This window comes from Pseudochaenichthys georgianus, chromosome 16 (genome assembly GCF_902827115.2).
Source record: "Pseudochaenichthys georgianus chromosome 16, fPseGeo1.2, whole genome shotgun sequence".
NCBI classification, from domain to species: Eukaryota; Metazoa; Chordata; class Actinopteri; order Perciformes; family Channichthyidae; genus Pseudochaenichthys; species Pseudochaenichthys georgianus.
Window position 1 is genome coordinate 22,963,215 of NC_047518.2, and position 21,269 is coordinate 22,984,483.

Consider the following 21,269-nt stretch of genomic DNA (forward strand, 5'->3'; position numbering starts at 1 on the left):
TAGGGACTTGGCTTGGCAATTGGAAGGTCACCAGTTCAAGTCCCGGCAAGACCAAGTGCTACCGAGGTGTCCCTGAGCAAGGCACCGTTCCCTACACTGCTCCCCGGGCGCTGTTCAAAATGGCTGCCCACTGCTCCTAACACTAGGATGGGTCAAATGCAGAGAAACAATTTCCCCACAGGGATTAATAAAGTATATTATACATTATTATTATTATTATTATTATTATTACATAAAAAATGATAAAGAACAATCAAGAAAGAAAAGCAGAAGAAGGGAAAAGAAGATAAAGAAAGAGGAAAAGAAATAGGAAAAGGTGAGGAGATGATAAAAGAGAGAAAAGTAGAGAAACAAAGACAAAGAAAGAAAAAAGAAACAATGAAACAAAGAACGCAAGGGAAAGAGAAACAGCAAAAGGAAAGAGTGAGCCAGAGAGAGAGAAGGAAAGAGGAAGCGAGAGAGGTAATTGATGTTTGAGAGTTGTGATATTCTCTGTGGTCCCTCGTATTTTACAACAGGGCCCTGGAAGCTACAATATCCCCCCACTGAGCCACACACACACACACACACACACACACACACACACACACACACACACACACACACACACACACACACACACACACACACACACACACACACACACACACACACACACACACACACCCACACACACACACACACACACACACACACACACACACACACACACACACACACCACACACACACACACACACACACACACACACACACACACACACACACACACACACCTCTCTGACAAAGCACATTATTACTCGGTAACATAGTGCGGCACAGGGCAGCACTGCCAGCTTTTATTAATAGGACTATGCAGGCAGAGAGGGAGAGCGAGATAGTGCTGCATCAGGAAGTGTTGCAGATCTCCGTGAAAGTCCTGCTATCCGTATGGAAATGGTTATTGCTTATTCCTTTTACAGAAAAACGGCAGAAACTATTTTTTTATGTTTTAAATAGAGATATTAAAATCATGGCTAAAAGAAAAAAGAAATTACCAATGTGTGTAACACCCTTTTAGACAACTGTATTTTCTTTCCCTTTTATACATTTGTTTATTAAATTAGTGTATCACGGCCATGATGACTAAACAACTTCATGTATGCTACATTCCGGATGCTACAGTTGTGTCTATGTTAAATACAATAGATTAACCAACTGAATGATGGGTAGATTAAACCGTGAGCTAGAAATTCAGAAACGCAATAAATCAGACTTCCAATCAGCGTCTGTATTCTGGTCTCATCAACCCTCAACAAAGGAAACTAATTCAAATACTTTTGTGAGCCAGACTACTAAACAGTAAATACAAAAAGGCTTCAAATCCAGTGAGAACAAACTATAATCACCACGCACGATTGTCAGCATCAGCATAACAACAACTTGTCTTCACAGCAATAACTCTGTGTACATCAGTCTTAAATAAACACCTGTCTTATTGAATCTATCTTAATAAAATGTAGTCTTTTAATTAAGTCCCTGCAGAAACAAACCTTCTGACTTATTTAATTCATTCATTAGAATCCCTAAACACAGCGACACTTAAACATTAATAAAGCCACCCTGCAGAGGGGGATCGCTCTCCTAAAATACGATATTGAACTGAAACCATCTCCCATCATAGAGCAGTGAGCTCTGAGAGCAGATCGATGTTTGACATGATTTATGATTGGAAGATGGGAGCAGCCACTGTAACAACTTGTGCTCTGGTGTGGAAAAGAAAATAATATCGTTTCTTTATGCTGTCTGTAGAGCTGTCTCTCAAAATCAAAACGTTTGCACCGTCAGCTCTAAATGGAGAGTTTGACTGCAGCTGAATCTGGTTGAAATGATTTTAAAATACGCCCATCCCCTTGTTCTCAGATATTTTGGATCCCATTTCAGATCTGTTGTATTAGCTTTTCCCAGGATGCAGTGGGAAGAAAGCAGAAACAAATGAGTTGTCACATCCTGAGAGGGCATATCTAAAGACTAAACAAAAATAAATGGTCACTGCAAGGTTAGGCTCTAACGACTGACATGATCAATGCAATCCAAATGAGCACAATAAGATTTTTCCTTTCCTAAAAATCGATATGGATGTTCACAAATCACAAACCTTGAGCCCTGAGTCAGACTGGTTAGCACCTCTGCTGCATCCTTCAGAGGATCTGGGCTCAGAGCCATAATGGAGGCCACCATCTGACTGTTCTGACCCGCAGGGAACACAGCCATGGACAACAATAACGGATGCACCTTGATAAATACTGTGTTCCTGCTCACTTCAAACCTCACTGGAGTTTCTCAAGGGAAAAAAATCCATCTCATCCACAAGTTAAATGTTCACACTTGCACCAGATAGTGCTGCACCAGGATACTTTGAGAGTGTGACTGTGAAGGGGCTGAATGAGCTGCTCTATGTCCATAATACGATCACTGCTTTTGATTTCTACCAAAAATGTTGCTTTGGCAGAGATTGTAAACTGAATTTTGTATTATTTACCTATTCACATCATCATATTTCATAACTTTACTTCCATGACGCCTCTCATATTAAATTCAGTTAGAAAAGTAGCACAGATTCAAGGCCACTAAAGTCTCTGGATGCTCTGAAAGGCTCTACACAGCCCCAACACTCATCCTCACAAGTGTTTGCACTTAATAGTTTGTCAACTTGATTGAGACGCTTGTTGCACCTGTTAAGTGAGACAACTTATTAATATAATTCACAGGACAACTTTACCCAACTTAAACATTAAAAGAGTTTTAATATAGCAGAATAACTAAGCCGTGAAGATGACTGGGAGACAGGCCTCAGCTATTGTTTATAGCAACACAAATATTTTGCAAGCTTTCCTGCAAAAGAAAAGTTTTGTTCTTGTACGGAGTTATGAGAACATTGACTCTGTTCTTGCCGATGTCCAAGGCTCCCTGAAGAACTCCATTCAATTAATTCAGTCTTACCTCTGATTGGTTCACTGCCCAATAATGGAGACGCTGGTAATGATTATTCACATCTCAATGATTCCATTAGACCGCTCTGTGCCGGTGTCAACGTGCATGTGTGTGTTAGCAACAAAACTGTCACACACACACACACACACACACACACACACACACACACACACACACACACACACACACACACACACACACACACACACACACACACACACACACACACACACACACACACACACACACACACACACACACACACACACACACACACACACACACACACACACACACACAACTGTACAAGAAAACCAATCTGCTGTGAGCATTGTTAATACATACATTGTACGGTATGTAATTAAGTTTTGATCAGGATACAATTATACCTTTTTCATGGCAAAAAATCCAACGTGTACAATTACAATATGAATACAGCAGTCGCAAAGCAAAATTCTCAACTGGAGTAGCCTATGACTTATTAGCATCGGTTTTACCATCTCTATATAAGACTAGGCAGGCCCCTCTGATCTAATATAAGGTATTGAAACTCAGTAAAAATGTTAAACGAGAAATAATGAAAAATGGATTGAAGGTTCAGAAATATGCCTTTATAGGGCAACACGTCTCATTTCTGTGAGCCTGCAGGTGATCATGACTGTGGGACTCATTTATATGCTCCACACTAACACAGAGAGGAGAACAATTTATAATCAATCGCACAAACACAAACACACACACAAAGCAAGGTTTGTAAAAAGAAAATACTACTTCGCTCTTTTAGTCAAGATAAAAACAGAGGGTGAAATCACTGCATGTCAAGCATGTTGGAAAATAGTTGCCCCTTTGGGTTCTACTTTAGGACGTTGGGAATCGTTTAAACACACCCGACACACATTTCACCTTTTTATCTTACAATAAAATCATTTTTGGGGAAATATTGTCCTACCATTATTCCGGCTGGACCGACCGCTCCATTCTCTCCCTTTCCCCCAGCAGCACCCTATAACACAAACAGAGACATTACATCCCAGTTGGTCACACCAAAGGACTGGAAAAACCAACATTAGTTATCTTAATAAGCTTCTGGGCCACCATGAGTCCCCAGAACAGCTTCAGACAAAATACTTCAAGGTCTGAAAGTCGATGTGGGGCATACGTTCTTAGCATACGTACAGTTCTTAGTAGCAACTGGTTGACAGCTCAAATGTCTTATTGCACACTTTCTGTGGCCATGTTTCATCATGATTCAATGCAGCAGTGATGTTTGGCAATGCCTTTGACCAGTTTTCCTTTTTTTTCTGCATCTTTTATCTCAAACACGTTCCATCTTAACATTCGAGCCACAGTTCTGGGAGGTGAAGCTATCTATATAAGGCTTATATAATCCTAAAACTATGAAGTAACTGTGGATATTTCCAAGATGTTGATTTCCCTAAGAAATATAACATTATACTGCACTAGGGCTGTTCGATTATGGCAAAAATCATAATCACGATTATTAAATAAGATTATTCATTGACTTTGAAAACATCCATTTATTGAACTTTAAAACAAATACAAATAATAATTTGAACAGTATCTTTTTAACTGTTGATTACCCTAAACGTATAATTCAACTGAAAAACCAATACAAAAATAAATGATACATTTATATTTAAATAAATAATATAAATACCAAGTAAGTAAGTAATAAATACCAATAAACAAGATCAACACATATTTTGGAGCGCACTTCCACAAGCTACTAAAAATATATTAATATGATAAATAAAAATAAATTAGACCAAAAATAAATGTGTGCACTGTCACAACCTAGCAAAGCAAAATAATCGTTTATTTCGATTATGTTGTTTTCGTAATTGTGGCAGGCCAAAATCCTAATTGCGATTAAAATATGATTAATTGTACACAAGCAAAGTCTTCTTACCGGGGGCCCCTGGATAGAGAGACCGCTGGGTCCCTGAGGGCCGGGTGGTCCTGAAGGTCCAGGAGGGCCAAGCTCTCCCAGTGGCCCTTGAGGTCCCTGTGAAAACAAGACAGTGGATTTTAAAGTTCCATGTTCATTTTAGATTCTTTTTAAACAACATTGACAACTCTTTAGCTCAGCAGCAGCCGTGGCCAAAGTAATCTTCACTCTGGCTTTATTTGTTGATTTACTGTTCAACCATACTGGCTTCATCTCCCTCTGATCTATGCAAATAATCAGAAGAAAGGTTGTATCAAATATAAATGAATGGAGTAGGGTGTGGAAATAAACACAAGGTCCAAAATGTGGGTAATGTTTAACTAAATGATGAAATCACTCAAATATGTCGCTGAAGAGACAAATTGGTTTTCAGATGAAGATTATAGTTAAATGTTTATTGTAATAATGGCACCAGTTATTTTCCCATGTGTCTGTGCTTATACTGTAACAAGCAATTTACCCACATTGATTGGTGTGAATGAAGAAGGATGAGTTCATGGAAGAGCTGGTCTCATACAACAATATCTGACTATTGATATAAACTTGGCTATAGCTGCAGAGATACAAATGCTGCTAAGACAAGTGTGATCTGGCAGACAATTATTAACATGTATGTAAGCACCTTGAATTACCTGGTGCTGAAAGGTGCTATATAAATAAACTTGCCTTGCCTTGTACTGTAGTGTGTGTGTGTGTGTGTGTGTGTGTGTGTGTGTGTGTGTGTGTGTGTGTGTGTGTGTGTGTGTGTGTGTGTGTGTGTGTGTGTGTGTGTGTGTGTGTGTGTGTGTGTGTGTGTGTGTGTGTGTGTGTGTGTGTGTGTGTGTGTGTGTGTGTGTGTGTGTGTGTGTGTGTGTGTGTCAGCAGGACAGAAAACCACATGACACTCGAAAACTAACACTAGTACACCCATCAAAAATAACACATATGGCCTGTATTCAAAAAAAAGTTGGACAACTTTGATCCTGTCTGTGTTTCAGTCTTTGGGATGTGCTTAAGTTCTGGGTGGGCCACTTCATGTTGTTCACTTGACACACTGTCATTCAACTAAGTCCAAGTGTGACATATGTTTGAAATAAACAAATGTATTGTGTTGATTGACAGCCCTGCGAGCCTGAGCAGTATAATGGAATATCCCCTGCTGCTTCTTTCAACATAATAAATGATTTAAAACATATTTTATTAAATGCAAGATTCAATTACATACAGTACGTGGGAACAGGCTATTGGTGAGCAAAAAATCCCAAAACATTGCACTGACTGTCAGCTGGATGGTTTGTCAACGCTTGGAACAGACTGCCATAGAAAAACTATAGCAGATGCAAACACTAAAGTAAGTACCACATTAATAGTCCAAGCAAGGATTAGCAGGAACTGGATAGTAAACGTGGCGAGAGCTTGCCTTAAGTTTAGGGCCAAACGAAGATGAGGTGGCCTGGGAAAACAACTATTTAGGGTTTTCCAAAATGTCCACTTCATAAAGCCCAAAGGTGCTTCACATCCAGTCTGGAGGATGGAGTGGGATGCTGTTGAAAAGGCTCTTTGATTGTGAGTCGGGGGCATTGCTTACTCACCACTCACTTCTTTCCTTCTATCATTTAATCAGGATGGGGGCGGGTCTGTCCCTGGAGTTAGAGGTGTGGCTCAGCGTGATTAGGTTATGAGTCAAATGTATAAGAAACAAAAAGACAAGTTGTGTGGGCTCCCATTTATTTTCATCATAGAATGGGGCGAAGTCTTTTTTCGATCTGGATAAACTTTAAACAGGAAATCATGTGGCTCTCCGGTTGCAGCCAGTCCATTTTTGATTGGCTGTTTGTTCTTCACCATATTAAAGACACTTATAAAGTGCTCAGTATTTTATAGAACAATGAATGGTCTCCGTAATGACTGAATACCAGATTAAATAGCCCATACAAAAAAGAAAGTAATAAATCAGGAGATTAAGATTTTTGCATTTTAACATAGATTTACATACATTTGAAAACGCAAGGAGGATATGACCCCATTGTTAGTGTTAGTGTTAAGTGCTTTTACTAACCGTCACTCCTGACTCTCCACGGTCTCCTCTGGCTCCCCTTATGCCTGGACCGCCCTGAAACACACAGCATACACACACTGTTAAAACAGCACATGGTCAGTGTGTACAAGTTGTGCGCCTAGAAACTAAGACATGGCATAGAAACACTGCATTGAAAAAAGATGTCTTGCTGAATTATATAAAAACAATAGAACCCTGCAGGTCTTTGATATATGGTTCTTCAATTTGATGGATAGAGGCCAACGGTGATGTGTGCTGTAAGCCCCTCTGAGATCTACACTTCATCACGCTGCATCTGCATCCATAAACCTCGGCTGACCCCTCTCGCCACAAGGTTCACCCAGGGACAAACTACGCACATCTGCTGATCATTGGACCATTTGAGATACATCCCTTTCCCGTGTTTGCTTAAACAGGCCTCCCCTGGGACCAAGGTGGTGACTAGGTAGTTCCTACAGTATTAAGTCACATGGGACAGGAGGGATGTTTACAAGAAGGGCGAGCAATTAGAGAGAAGATGTGGTAACGTGTAAATGGAATCATATGTTTGTTTTACCAATTTCTATACCAGACACATCATCCTATTAGTTGATAACAATGGCATTTCATTGGTTTTTTTCTTATATAGAAAGTTAAATCCCAACAAACCAAAGTCTGAAGTCTGACAGTTTGCTTATCCCTTATCCCCTGTCAACATCCATCAGTGGATTGGCACTGTAGCTATTGTATTGTGACAGGGAGGTAAGATTGCAGTGACCAATAACTCTGTGGCATGCAAATTAATCATTTAAAAAAGTTTGAACTTGTAAGGCAAATCCTTTCCTTAAAATTCATCTTTTCGCAGCAAAGACACAAAATAAACTGTAAGCAAGAAATGGACCTACAAATGTAACATGTGTGCAAATGTAGATTCATGTTATCAAGAAGTGTTATTCAAAATGATTATTTGTTTTTGTCACTGTGTTCCAAACAATGTGAGGCTGTGACTTTCAGAGCAAACCTGCAGAGAAACTGAAATTACCTTTCAACAGCAGCAATACAAATAATTGTGTTTGGATTTTTTATCGCATGCTTTGTTATCAGCTAGCTGTGCAATTGCTCGATAAACCTCTTTAGCTGTGATTCCCACTGTGTCACTTTTCACAACACTACCAACTTTGTAGGGGTCACTTTTAACACAATTAAGTATAGTAGAGTAATGTTGCCTCCACAACTCAGCTATGTTATCGGCTCCAGATACTCCCTCTATGGTACATGGTAACGATGTACTGGCCCTGTTCAGAGCTCTCACCTCCTTCCAGAAGCCAGTCACATCATTATGAAGGAGCTTTTCAGCCATAGAGTCCGCTCTCAATGTTTCTGTATGTTTGTTGACATAACGAACTGCATATTTATATCTAGCATTTGTACGCTTTTTGAGATCCAGGACAGGCCCCTCTCTGGGCCTTCCTGCCTGGACCCAGGCCCCAAACGCATTCTTGGCTTCAGCGTATTGACCTATTATAATTTAACAAAGCAATTTGATGCCAAAGGCACATTTACATGTTTTAAACAAAAGCACTCCCTCTGTAGGGAACTTTGGGCTTTTACCCAAACAAACTATAGAAAGGGAAAACCCCAAAAAGCATAATAGGGCCTCTTTTATACAAAGTTAGGAGGTTCAATAATCTCTACGTTCAGATGAGCGCTTAATCTTCTTCTAATAATTATTTGTTCCACAGCTCATTTCCCTGCAGCACAACAACAAATGTTTATACTGAAAGTCTCTTTTCGGACTCTGAAAGTTTTCTTATTTGTAGGAGGCTTGTCTTCCCCAGAGGACATCAATAGATGAAATGTGTTAACCATTATATGGCGTTAACATGGGGATGGCACTTATATCAATCCTTCCCTAAAACTCCTCTTACTATAGCAAACAGTTTTAGCACAAAATTGTCTATGATTTTGCTATGATTAAACTATTCATCTACGCCTATATGCTGCAGTTACCGTGTGATTTACGAAGCCTTTTCAATGCCAGCAAGAGAGACAGACACGGCCACAGAGAAAGAGGCATAGAGGGATAATAAATAAAGAGAATGACAAAATAGGCTCGGGAGTGTGGATGATGTGGAGGTAAAAAAAAAACGGAGAAACAGAAAGACGATGGAGAGTTGAAAGCTTCACTTGTATTGATCGGGTTTGGAGAGAGAACGATAGACAAAGGGAGAAAAGGAAAAGAAAGATGGAGTCAATGCGCAGTAAAGAGAGTGGAAAACTATAAAAGGAAAACAGAGTGTTCACTTTTAAAGTCTTAAATATTGGTTTTCCCTGATATCAAGCAAAAAGATAAACACACAAGATTTCAGTTTTAAACAATGACCCTAGATACACCTCAGCTATCTTCTTTGATTTTCATGGTTAAGCTGATATTTGTTTTACTGTATGTTCCTAGCATAAGAATGACACATTAAAACAATAACAAGATCAAAGCAAAGACAGAGAGTATAAAGGCAGGCTGTGGCCTGTGGACGTAACCCTACAGAGGAGTAAGTGGATCAGGCTCGTCGGATAGGGAAGACAATGGGGGGATGTAATTGGCCGTGATAAATGGAACCAGCATTAAATTACTTTCTCAAACTATAAGGGTGTTGATCCAGACAGCGCTCAGCCCTCAGTACACAGAAACAGAGACAAGAGAGAAGGCAAGAAGGGAGAACTAAAGAGATTGAGAAGCAAAGAAAACAGAAAGGATGGAGAATGCAGAGTGGTAAATAGAAAGGGAGAGAATATTGGAAAAAGAGAGAATAAGTCAAAGGCTGTAAATGAGCTCATCTACTTGTTCTCATCTCTCAGCCTCTATCGGGTTTTACCTGTGACTGTGTGAGAGGAATACAGCTGCTCCACAAGCCCATCCATCGCTCTCTAACACACCGCCTCACTGCGCTCAAAGATTTGTAATTCTACATTCAGAGCTCTCATAATACAACATAAAGAAGCCAGTTGCATAGAGACTATCTGTGTTTGGATATAAATATATACTTTGTTTATATTAATGCAGATGATTTGATGTAATGTGTCTGTTTGTGATGACACGTATTTCCTATGTTAAGATTGGGTGAAATAATTAGTGTTTCTGTAATCTGTTTGTTTATATTAGCACCATTTTACCCGCTTAGAGAAATAATAATTAAACTCGCTGGATTACATTTGTTTCTTTCCTTCACATTCAATTCTTAATTACCCAACAGGAAATGTTCAACTTAGCTGTCAGAGTGGCTGTTTGTCTGTGAAATTGACCAGCATTGTCTAATATTTACAGAACAGACTACTTCAGGAATACTTATAACATGTATAATGAGAGTCTAGAGACGATCAAAGTGAATACCTGATGTATTAATCTTCTAGGTATGTTTATAAATGACAGAAGAAAGAAACCACGTCGGTCTGTGGAAAGACAGAGACCGCTGAAAGAAACATGATCATCTGGGCCTTATCAGAATGAATAAGAGATGTCTTACAGGGGGTCCTGAAGGACCTGGAGGTCCTTTGCTGTCCTGGGAGCAGGTACAGGCATGAGGCAAGGAAGGGCACTGCTCCTCAACTCTCTGAAACACACAGAAATACATGGGGTGTGAGTGCACTTTGTCTCTGCAGGTGAGATGTGAGCTGCATCATTTCAAAAAACACCTGGAGCTGGCCAGAATAACTCATAGCTATGGTTAAACATGCTTGCCAGCGTCTCTCAGGTCTGTGAGCACTGTTAGAGCTCTTTCTAAATACAAATCAATGTTTGCTTCGTCCACTTGAATTCTGATGAAATACTTCATTTCAACACAACTTTATGTCAAGGAACTTGAATACAGGGTCATTCACAGGTTACAAATAAGTCCTTGCTGTCTCTTCAAATCTTTGCTTTCAAAATACTGCAATCAGTGTAAAAGAACTAAAGGTTCATATTTTCAGTATCTTTTATGAATGCCCCCATTTACTTATTATTGACTTCTCAGAAATGGACATTTTATTTAATAAAAACATTTTTGCAGAAAAATGAACTGAAGCTGCTTAAGATGCCTCTTTTGATTGTAAGGAGATGTGTTTTTCCTCTGTGGATTTCAGACTCTATGGTTTTGCATAGGATTGGACCCTTTTTGAGACCCCTTTTCTGGACTATATTTGAGATGACCGGGCCAGGCTCTTCGGAGGCCAGCATATGGAGATCTATGGACTGAGATGTCCACGTAGGTCTTAGTGTTTAACACTGTATGCCATCCTCCTATCATTTACACTAATTGTATGTATCTTCTTTAATAATTATGTATATATTTAAATAAAAAGTAATAACCACAACATTTAAAAATGTCTGATTGTCAACAAAAGGTTCTTAAAAACAATGCTTTATGGATTGCAGAGGTGAACATAATTAAACCATTGACTCATTGTATGTTTTATGCCTGGGGTGGTCATTGATAATTGCGGCTCGTACACAGACATGCTCAGAATTGTATATTACGTGCTGGAGAGATAACAATTGTCATTCGGTGCATTTATTTGACATAAATTAAATTACGCACCTGAGCACTGGAAATACTAGTGGCAGCATGTCTCTGCTAATAGCGGCTCATACAGTCCAAGTCATTCTGGTGTTATTATCCTTCAATTTGATTTAAACCACAATTATCACTCTAATGATCTAAGCCTGTATTATTTAGAGCCCTAAACTACTGCCCACTCAGAGGGGGAGGCAGTACAAGGATGTATTAAAGGTAGTAAGAATGTGTGTAAGAGAGATTATATGTTAAATTTCTTACCAATGCTGGCAGCTCACAACACTTATCTCTGCTGGCCCAGGATGTGCTGCAGATGATGTCAAACATCTGGAGCTGGAACTGTAAACCCACACAAGTTTGAATACACTTACACCCACACACAAAGCAGATCCCAGTAATAATGCAATCAAAATAGTATCAGTTTAAACATTTCAAGAAGTAAAGAGGCAACATTACAAATGGAATATATTTATCATGGTCATTTAGTGTTTCTGTGTCGATAAGAAATGAGAACAGATGCAGTTTGGCGCTAATGAGCAGCTGAAAAGAACTGGGAGATATGTGACATCTGGCGGATATCTTTGGGTCAAATGTTTATAATTCCTGCCCTGTGTGATACTGTCTAATCCTTGTGTTGATAGTTCTTCTATTACGGCACCACAGGGGGTCTTAGACTCTTAAAAGCTGGGCAGTGTCAGTCAAACTGAACTAACATTGAGACCTGAAAGAAATCTTGAGAACAGTTCACTCTGTCTTTATACATGCTGATGTAGTCACTTTTGTAATCCTCTAAATCAATGCATCACCTAAACACCCACAGGCCCTTCTGTGGAGCCTAAAACTAAGTACTTATTCAAATAAAGACTTCACTTCTGGACAACTGAAAGTACAGAAGCTAAAAGAGAATAAATTGGCTACCATTTTGTTTTCATTTTCTAATAATTACCTCCTGCAAAGACCTTTCCAAACTTGACAGACACAACATATATTTAAATCCATAACAATTACAGGACAATCTGGTGCTAAGTGAAGAAAATGTCATCTTTTCTTTATTTTCCCACATAAAAACTACTTCATGCTGCAATTCTCCAGCTGATCATTTTCTTTGCAGCAGGTAAGAAGTGTAAATGTAATAATAGCAGCGCTCAGTTTTCCCAGAAGCACAGTATTCCACACCTTCTCCCCTGCCTTCGTATGCCAAACGTTTTTAGTGGTTGTGGTACTTAATGGGTATAACACAGCTAACAAAGTATATGTTAAGAACTTTGTACAGGTTCACTTGCTAAAATAAAATGAACTCCTTTGTGACTCACTAAAATGTTTTGGGATATTAATGGTTGCCTTGCTGAAGGATTGTTGCAAACTATGCACAAGGGACACTTACAAATTGTGTTTTACAATATAGACCTACTGTGGGAGGAAAAAGCAAGCATTTATGTAAAAACAGATTATTAAATAAATTCAGCCCTAGCTTGAAAATGTATTGAATACGCCAACATCTACAAGTTCTTGTACTTTCTGAATGGACGATACCTACAGTATAACATTTAATGACCATGAACATAGAAGTATACAAACACCATTCAATGAGGGTGACAACAACAATTCATTATAAGAAAATCATACTGACTGGAGCAGAGTTGTCCCGGCTGCCTCTGGACCGAACCAGCCTTCCAAGGATCTCCACTCCATCCGTGGTGATGTTTCCAGCCGCGCTGACTGGTTTCTCCTCGACCGCTGAACAGTCCAACACCACCTTCACAGACGTCTTGCTGATGGTTACATGGAGCTGTATGCAAGAGAGACAACAATTATGCATAAGATTTGATTTGCCTTTATTACCCATCATGATTGTCATAGATATAAAATTCATTAGATATAGTCCATGGAACAGAGTTGTAAAACCATTTAAAGTGCAGCATTTTTCTCAGGTCTTGCATCTGTGGTCAGCCAAGACCACTTCTTCACTTAAACGCAATGACAATAGGTTTCCTCATGCTTGTTAGGATACTTATAACAGAGGTTAAAAGCATCTGAGCACACAAATTGTCCCGTCCACTTAGAGTGGCTGGGAGCTCAAACTGCCTCCTTAGAGGACACCACTAGCAGCGCCCTAAACTGTGAAATTCAACAGTTCACATAGTTAATGAGCAGAGAGGGCTGCAGCCTGGTGAAGGGTAGTAATAAACTGTACTACTAGCAGCCCCATATTATGCCATATAGGGCGGATTTCAAACACTCTCTTCCACCCTAAAAAAAAGGGATGCATGCATTGTAAGTTAACAACAACCTCAAGACACAGGCACACAAGATGCCGCTGGAGGGCAGTTAGACAAAGTTCATATTCAAGTGTCAGTATCCATTCCTCGACTGACGTTTTGACGGCACTCACTAATGACTTTCTGGAAGTTTATTCTTGAAAATTGACAATTTGAACCATTTCTTTGCTTTATGAAATCCCCAAAACCTGTCAAGATAAAAAAAAAAGAAGCAGTTATTTTAAGCAAAAATGTTTTTTTGGAGACGTGCTGTACTGCGACAGGTTGGCATACTTATTTATACTTTAAAACGGACATGTACAGGGAAAGTTAACATGCATATGAAATCATCACTCATTATCACGGTCACAGCGTTAGTTAGTTCGTAGTGTATAATCACATTACAACTTAGAACGGGTTTCTGCAACAACGTGTGAGTACCAGTGAGTTTAAAGCTTATTGTAATGTAATAAAGATGCTTTTCTGTTGTTTTTGTACATCTGAGATTAAAAAAAACAAAGACGTCTTTGTACATTAATATTATTTTTACATTTGTGCCTGTGTTTAAAATATTCAAATCAGCTAAATTAAAAAAAGAATTATTTTGCAATGGAAAAACTTTATGAACTTGGAAACAAAGTTAGCTTGTTTCAGCTGTGTGTGTCTGACTTTCAGTTCAGTCAAATGTGACCAAAAGAAAAAACCAGACCAGAGAAACGAGGCTAAAATAAAAAAAATATCAGTAGCATAATGTTTTTTTTCTCTATGTTGCTCCTTGCGGCTGGCTGGAAACTACAGAATCCAAAGCTAATACTTCTGCCAGCACAAGATGAATTAGCCTCTCAGAAATACACAGCCTTGTATTTTTCCTACTGCTGCCTTACACATCAACAGTTTCCATCTCTAATGTAAAGCCTCATTTATTTGTGACTCTCTGTCAGGCAAATAACCTTTTATTTTTTATTTTCTAAACAAATTAATACATTATCTTTGTCATCTGACTTTGTAATAACTGACAAATTGAATAGCAACTCTCTATTGTACATTGATAGAAAGCTAAACACTGAACTATCAACTGAACTTTATCTGTGCTGTTATTTTAGTGTTCATGTGTTAATTTTGTGTCAAAAGAAGAAAAAGATAAAGGTTTTCTCTGTGCAGAATTTTAGAAAACTTTGACTTTTTGAAATAGTTTTATGCTCCAGGGGTATTTATATCTCAACGCAATTACTCAACATCATGAGAACATTTAAATAAAAAAAATGTGTGAGCATAATGATGACAGATCCAAAAAGATTAAAGAGCCAAGTTCAAAAAACGTGTTAATTCAACCAATGAAATATGAAGGAAGAGAGGGAAAAAGAGAGTTGAAGAAGAGAATGAAAGAGGGGGCATACTTTAAAGGTCCCATGTCATGCTTTTCCGGTTATTACCCGTCCCCTTGTGTGTTATGTAGCTTTTTCTGCATGTAAACGGTCTGAAGAGTCACAAACACTCAAAGTACACCCTGTCGCGAATACAACTCTAACACAGAAAATACCTGTCTATGCTGCCTCAGAACGCCTCGTTGGAGATTTTCCTTTTTCCATTTGTTTTCTTCCTGGGTATGGTAACGTAACCATGCCCAGGTCCAAATGTTTCGCCGGCACACACACTTTTCTGAGCCGTGGCTCCATGGATCTCCACTCACAGTTTGCCACACACTCACGTGTGTGTGCTCAGGCTGAGTTCCGCGGTCTCTCTCGACCCCATGCAGCAATCAGGAAACGACACCAGTAATCCAGCTCACCCTGTCCGCTCCTCGAGCCTCAAAGGGCGGAGCAGCGAGCCCCGCAACGTCCCGCCAACACGGCACCCAGACCCTACGCAGCATTCTCATCTGTTTGTCATTACTGGTGTCATTTTCTGGTTGCTAACAAACGCCATTGTAAAACATAATCACACATCAGAGCACACTGGGCTCACAGGGGGGGGGGGGGGGGGTGCAGGAGCTCCAACAAGGCATTTAGGACAGATACTTTACAGAGATGCTGTTTGAGAAACCAATGTGAGTTTGGAACATTGAACAATGTAAATCTATTCTAGTAGACCCAACAATGGAATTATGATCAGTAGAAATGGGACCTTTAAGAAATGAAACATCAAATCAGCATATTCACTTTATCTCAACTCTTCGTAGTTTCTAAACACAAAAAGAAGAAGTGCCTCTGATATAGTGATGGAACACACCACACACACACACACACACACACACACACACACACACACACACCACACACACACACACACACACACACACACAAACACACACACACACACACACACACACACACACACACACACACACACACACACACACACACACACACACACACACACACACACACACACACACACACACTTATGACCGTCTTTAAACATGCTGTGAGAGATAATGTGGGTTGGAGTAGATGAGGCTATCAGTATTTCTGCTGACTCAGCTTTCTCTGACCTGCACTTAAAAGTGCACATGCTCGCTTGTGTGAGTGTGAATGTGTGCGTATGTGATCGTGAAGCTTTTATATTTTGATTCATGTATGTTTGAGCATTACATGCAGGAATGCAAGCACCTTCTCTTTGCCTGTGTGCGTACAACATGAGTGTTTCCTCATTTCCTGCCCTCTCTAGTCAGCCATTTTTGCAAGCAATCAATCTTTAAACACTGCTTTCAATTAGATGGAGAACACCTTTAGACTATTTATTCAGAAACTGCTCTTTTAACCAAATGTAGCTTCTTCTACACGTGCTAGAAATGATGACCCCTCAGTGTGCATCTATCTGGATTTGTCATTAAGCTGTTAATCATCATGAAAACAGATCCAACCACCGTATGATTTTGTCAGTCACATAACACCGTCTCATTTTCTGCTTTTAAAAACAAACACAGTTTGAGTCAACCCAAATCTGTCAGTCCAACGGATACAACACATTCATAGTTGCTGCTTTCTCCATTAACACTTCTTCTCCTTTCCAAGAAGCAACCAACATTTATGGAATCAGCTTCATAATAATCATTTATGGGCGAATTAACTAGCTGTGAATTTTGAATTTCACACTGAGAAATATTGTGATGTATTGTGAGCTAGAAAAGCAAGGTGCATATGTCCTTAGCGTACATTTTTACGGCACCCGAGGACGGCTTTGAGTGCTCTTTAAACATTTTAATGGGAGGCATTTAATCATTTTTGGAGATACAGGCAGGGTGTTAATACACTTGTATTAGTATATAATAGCTGTGAGCAATCTGTGAATTATACCGAAGATATCTTTCACTTCTCCTTTCTTTGTCTACCTGCCTGTGTTTCTATATTTTCCTGTCTGTATTCCTCTTTGTGTCTCCAGCTCACTGTCATCTCTATTCTTTCCTCTGCTCTCCCTCCTTCACCTGTTTCTGTTTTCTGTGTTTCTCTCAGTGTGTGTGTTTGCTAGACGGTGACAGATCCTGTTGGGTATTCCTGCTTTCACACAAGGTGCTTGATATGGTAATCCTTTATAACTGACAAACAGACATGCACACGCACGTGTACGTACGCTCCTTTTATTCACTTGTCATCCTGTCTACTGTAGACCAACACTTCCTCTGGTCAGGCAGTCTCCTGCATCAGTCCCCTCTCTCAACATTGTCATGTTCTCCGACAGAGAGACAGAATACAGAAGAGAAACAGACACAGAAAAATGATGGACAGCTCCTCCCTGACATTTTGAGAGTCGAGAGTTAGTGGACTGGTTGTTTTTAGCAAAAATCCATTGGGAGCAATATATTTACCCAACAGCATCTTAGAGCAAAAAAAAACATACCAAGTTGTTATTACATTTTGTATCCATTTGTCAAGCAAAAGTTAGAAAATGTTCAAATGTAACTAAACAATACATTCAAATATCCAATTGAATCAACCATGTCAAAGTACAAATTTGACATTTGACTACATTCTCAGTAGTGTTGCTAATTCAAAGAATTAGGACAAAATAATATATTGTTATTTGGCAAGTTGCTGTTCTCATTCATAACACTCCGTTCGATGTCTCACTATGGGATGCGCCTCATCGCGGAGCAAACAGAAGCATCAATCTCATTACGCCAATCCTGATTGGCTGGTGATCTTGACGTCAACGTCAGGGGAAATCACCCCCTATAAGTAGCCTGCGCCACAACGCATGCGTCATTCAAACACCTCTTCTCGCTTCAGAGCACATCTCGAACGGTAGCCGGGCTAGCTTAACAGTCCACAGACTGAACCATAAGCTAATTTCGGTCGACGGGCGTTAGCCGGCTACCCTATTCTCTCACAGAGGAGTATTATAGTCAACCTCGCCGTTCTTCCTCTGGAGTAAGGTAAGGTTTTGACTTCAAGTTAGCAACACACCAGTCGCTAACTTGTGTTTTTCCCCTCACTACCGACACCACGGTAGCGAGGACACTTTTTTCTTCTCTCTTCCACGGAGGAGAAAAGGATTACAGGAATATTACCATACCAGGTAATATCCTTGAGAGAAAAAGACCCACGCTGTCCTTTTTTCCCCCGGATTAAAGACAGATCGGTAAACATTTTTTCTCGAACGTACCTGTCATGAGCGGACCCTCTCCACGCCTCACGGCGAACGAGATGGATGCCTCTCCCCCTCACACCAGAGGAGTCAGGAACTCGGAGGCTCGGCGCTGCGGTTGCGGGTTGAAAGTGTCAGGCACAGACTCACACCAGATCTGTTCGTCCTGCCTCGGGCTGGAACACGCCCAGGAGGCCATCGACAACCCCGGCTCGTGCGGACATTGTGCCCGCCTCACCGTGAAGAGCCTCCACCGAAGGTTAGCGCAACAAGCTAACCTGTCGGGACGGGACCCCCTCATGTCCACTGATCTGCCGACCGGCAATCAAGACACGGGGACGTCTGCCGCAGGGATGGAGCCCCTCACTGCGGTCTGGGGCTCACCGACAGCGGCACCCGCAGAACCAGAATCCCGCGCCATATCAGGCCGAGATCCGGTGGCGGCAAGAAACGCGGGAACGGGGCCCCACGCTATACCAAGCTGGGGCTCCCGACTGGACCTCACCATGGTTTCACCCGCGGAAGATGTCCTGGAGTTAGACTCCATGGAGGACGAAGAGTACACCTCTGAGTTCCTCCTGTCTGACTCGGATGAGCAAGAAGACGACGTCTTCGTGTCACCAGCTCAGGCTGCAAAGCCGGGAGCGATGGCTGCTCTCTCGGCGATAGCACACCAGCTTCGCTCAAGTCCGCACAAACACATGTCACACGTTGGTTGATTCCTCTGTCATTAAACATTTGCCGCTGACGCATCCAGGCTTCAGGCCGAGGGCGCAGCTCAAAAAAATGAATAGAAAATCAATAAAACCAATAAGCAGCCCGCCAATTTTCTCCCCTTTTGAGAGCAGCTACGGCATCTCTCAAAAGGCGGATTATTGACGGGTCTGTGAAGGCACCACCGCCACGCGCAGTGCCGGCTGGAGCTGTAAAGGCACCACCGTCACAAGCATGCGCAGTGCCGGTGCCGGCTGGAGCCGTAAGCGTGACATCTCAGCTGGCTCTAAGGAGCATGCAGCAGGAGATACTCACGACACCCAAGCTGCCTCGAACCCTGCTCGGTTTAAAACACCGAAGACGCAGAGGTCGCAGCCCATCCCAAGTCCCCAGCCCAGGCGGGAGACAAGGGCAAGTTGGCCGAGGAAATCTCCGGTTCCGGCTGCAGCTCAGGCTCAGCCAACCCAGAATTTCGGCCAGCAGTCGAGGAAGAAGAAGCGAGCGGCGTGACAGCCCCTCCTTCTCCCCTCCGTGAATGTGTTCCCGCCGCCTCGAGAGATGCCTCAACGTCATCCTCAAGTCCGCACAAACACATGTCACATCTTTCTGTCTGAATAAACCATTTTCCGCTGACGCATCCAGGCTCCGGCCAAGGGCGCAGCTCAAAAAAATGAAAAGAAAGACAATAACAGTCCGTTAACTATAAATCCCCTTCTGAGAGCAGCTACGGCCTCTCTCAAAAGGCGGATAATAAACGGGTCTGTGAAGGCACCACCGTCACGCACATGCGCAGTGCCGGCTAGAGCTGTAATGGACAGCCAGCCAATTCTTCCCCTTTGGAGAGCAGCTACGGCACCTCTCAAATGACGGATTATTGACGGGTCCGTGAAGCCACCGCCACACACATGCGCAGTGCCGGCCGGGGCTTTAAGGGCACCACCGGCAGGCGCAGTGCCGACTGGAGCCGTGAGGGCACCACCGGTACACACATGCGCAGTGCCGGTCGGAGACATCCCAGCTGGCTCTAAGGAGCATACAGCAGGAGATACTCACGATGTCTGCCTGGGCTTCTCAAAACAGTTATAATTTATCTGTTTTCACAAACCCAGAGAGAGTCAACCCATATTCTGGAGAGAGAGGTTCTCTCTCTCCTAGAAAGAAGGGTTTTATCTATAATGCCCACCGAGCGGAGTCAGATTACGGAGGAACATGTCCTCGTTAAGCACCCGCTCAACATGGGCCTCATAATAAAACTAAACCCGAACGCCACGGCTTACGGAGAGTTTTGGTGATTATGAAATGCGTAGTGGCACTACACCCGACTTTTCCAGTGCGGGACGCGCCTACGGGTGCAGTCCTTTCACGGAAGGTGGTCACCACGGACGCAGGTCAGACGGGCTGACAGGGGACTTACGAAGGTCGCCCGGTGAGAGGTCTCTAGAACAGAGACTTCCAGCGGGCACGCGTAAACTACCCGGAGCTTTTAGCGGTGTTCCCCACCCAAAAATGCTTCCTGCCTTCTCTCAGAGGACACCATGTCCTCATGAGGATAGACAACACGATATCGTGTATGAACCGCCAGGGGAGATTGCGTTGTCTCCAGTCACACACACTGGCACACAAACTGATCCCTTGGAGCGGCAGACGTCTCCTCTCTCTGAGAGCGACACAGGTACCGGGAGTTATGCACCTAGGGACAGAATTACTGTCCAGAGGTGCACCACTCTATGCAGACTGGACTCCTCATCCAAGGATCGAGAGTCCGCTGTGGGTGCGTTACGGCGGTTAAATCTTGTTCGCAAAGGGAGAAAATGCTCAATGACAGCTGTTCTCTTTAATGCACGATTTAAACGCACCGTTAGGCGGGGACGCACTCGTACACGATTGACCTCCGGGTCCTCTGTACACGTTCCCACCCCTGGTTCTGTTACCCTTAACTCCGGCCAGAGTGAAAGAGCAACGCCACACACTTACTCTGATGTTTCCACCCTGGCCCGCAATATACGGGCTGGCGGGGATATATCAGCTGTTGTGCGGGCAGCCGTGGCAGCCCCCACCACGCAGGGACAGATTGTCTCAGGCGGGGGGGGCGATCCTTTACCCACGCCCAGAGCGCGGGGCACTATGGGCCTGACCCGTGAGTGGTACAATCTGAATACAGTGGGACTCCCTCAGAAGGTGATAAACACTATTCAGAGTGCGAGC

At 41.9% G+C, this 21,269-nt stretch overlaps 1 protein-coding gene across 1 annotated transcript in view; it reads right to left on the reverse strand.

The window, feature by feature from the left end:
* col14a1a (collagen, type XIV, alpha 1a) overlaps nucleotides 1–21,269 on the reverse strand; it is a 107,073-nt gene that overhangs the window by 28,042 nt on the left and 57,762 nt on the right. The window contains exons 29-34 of the mRNA XM_034102195.2: nucleotides 13,139–13,297; nucleotides 11,770–11,847; nucleotides 10,480–10,566; nucleotides 6,980–7,033; nucleotides 4,903–4,998; nucleotides 3,922–3,975 (exon numbers count right to left, since the gene is read on the reverse strand). Coding sequence (XP_033958086.2) covers nucleotides 3,922–3,975; nucleotides 4,903–4,998; nucleotides 6,980–7,033; nucleotides 10,480–10,566; nucleotides 11,770–11,847; nucleotides 13,139–13,297 — 528 coding nt within the window. The remainder of the gene's footprint in view (nucleotides 1–3,921; nucleotides 3,976–4,902; nucleotides 4,999–6,979; nucleotides 7,034–10,479; nucleotides 10,567–11,769; nucleotides 11,848–13,138; nucleotides 13,298–21,269) is intronic.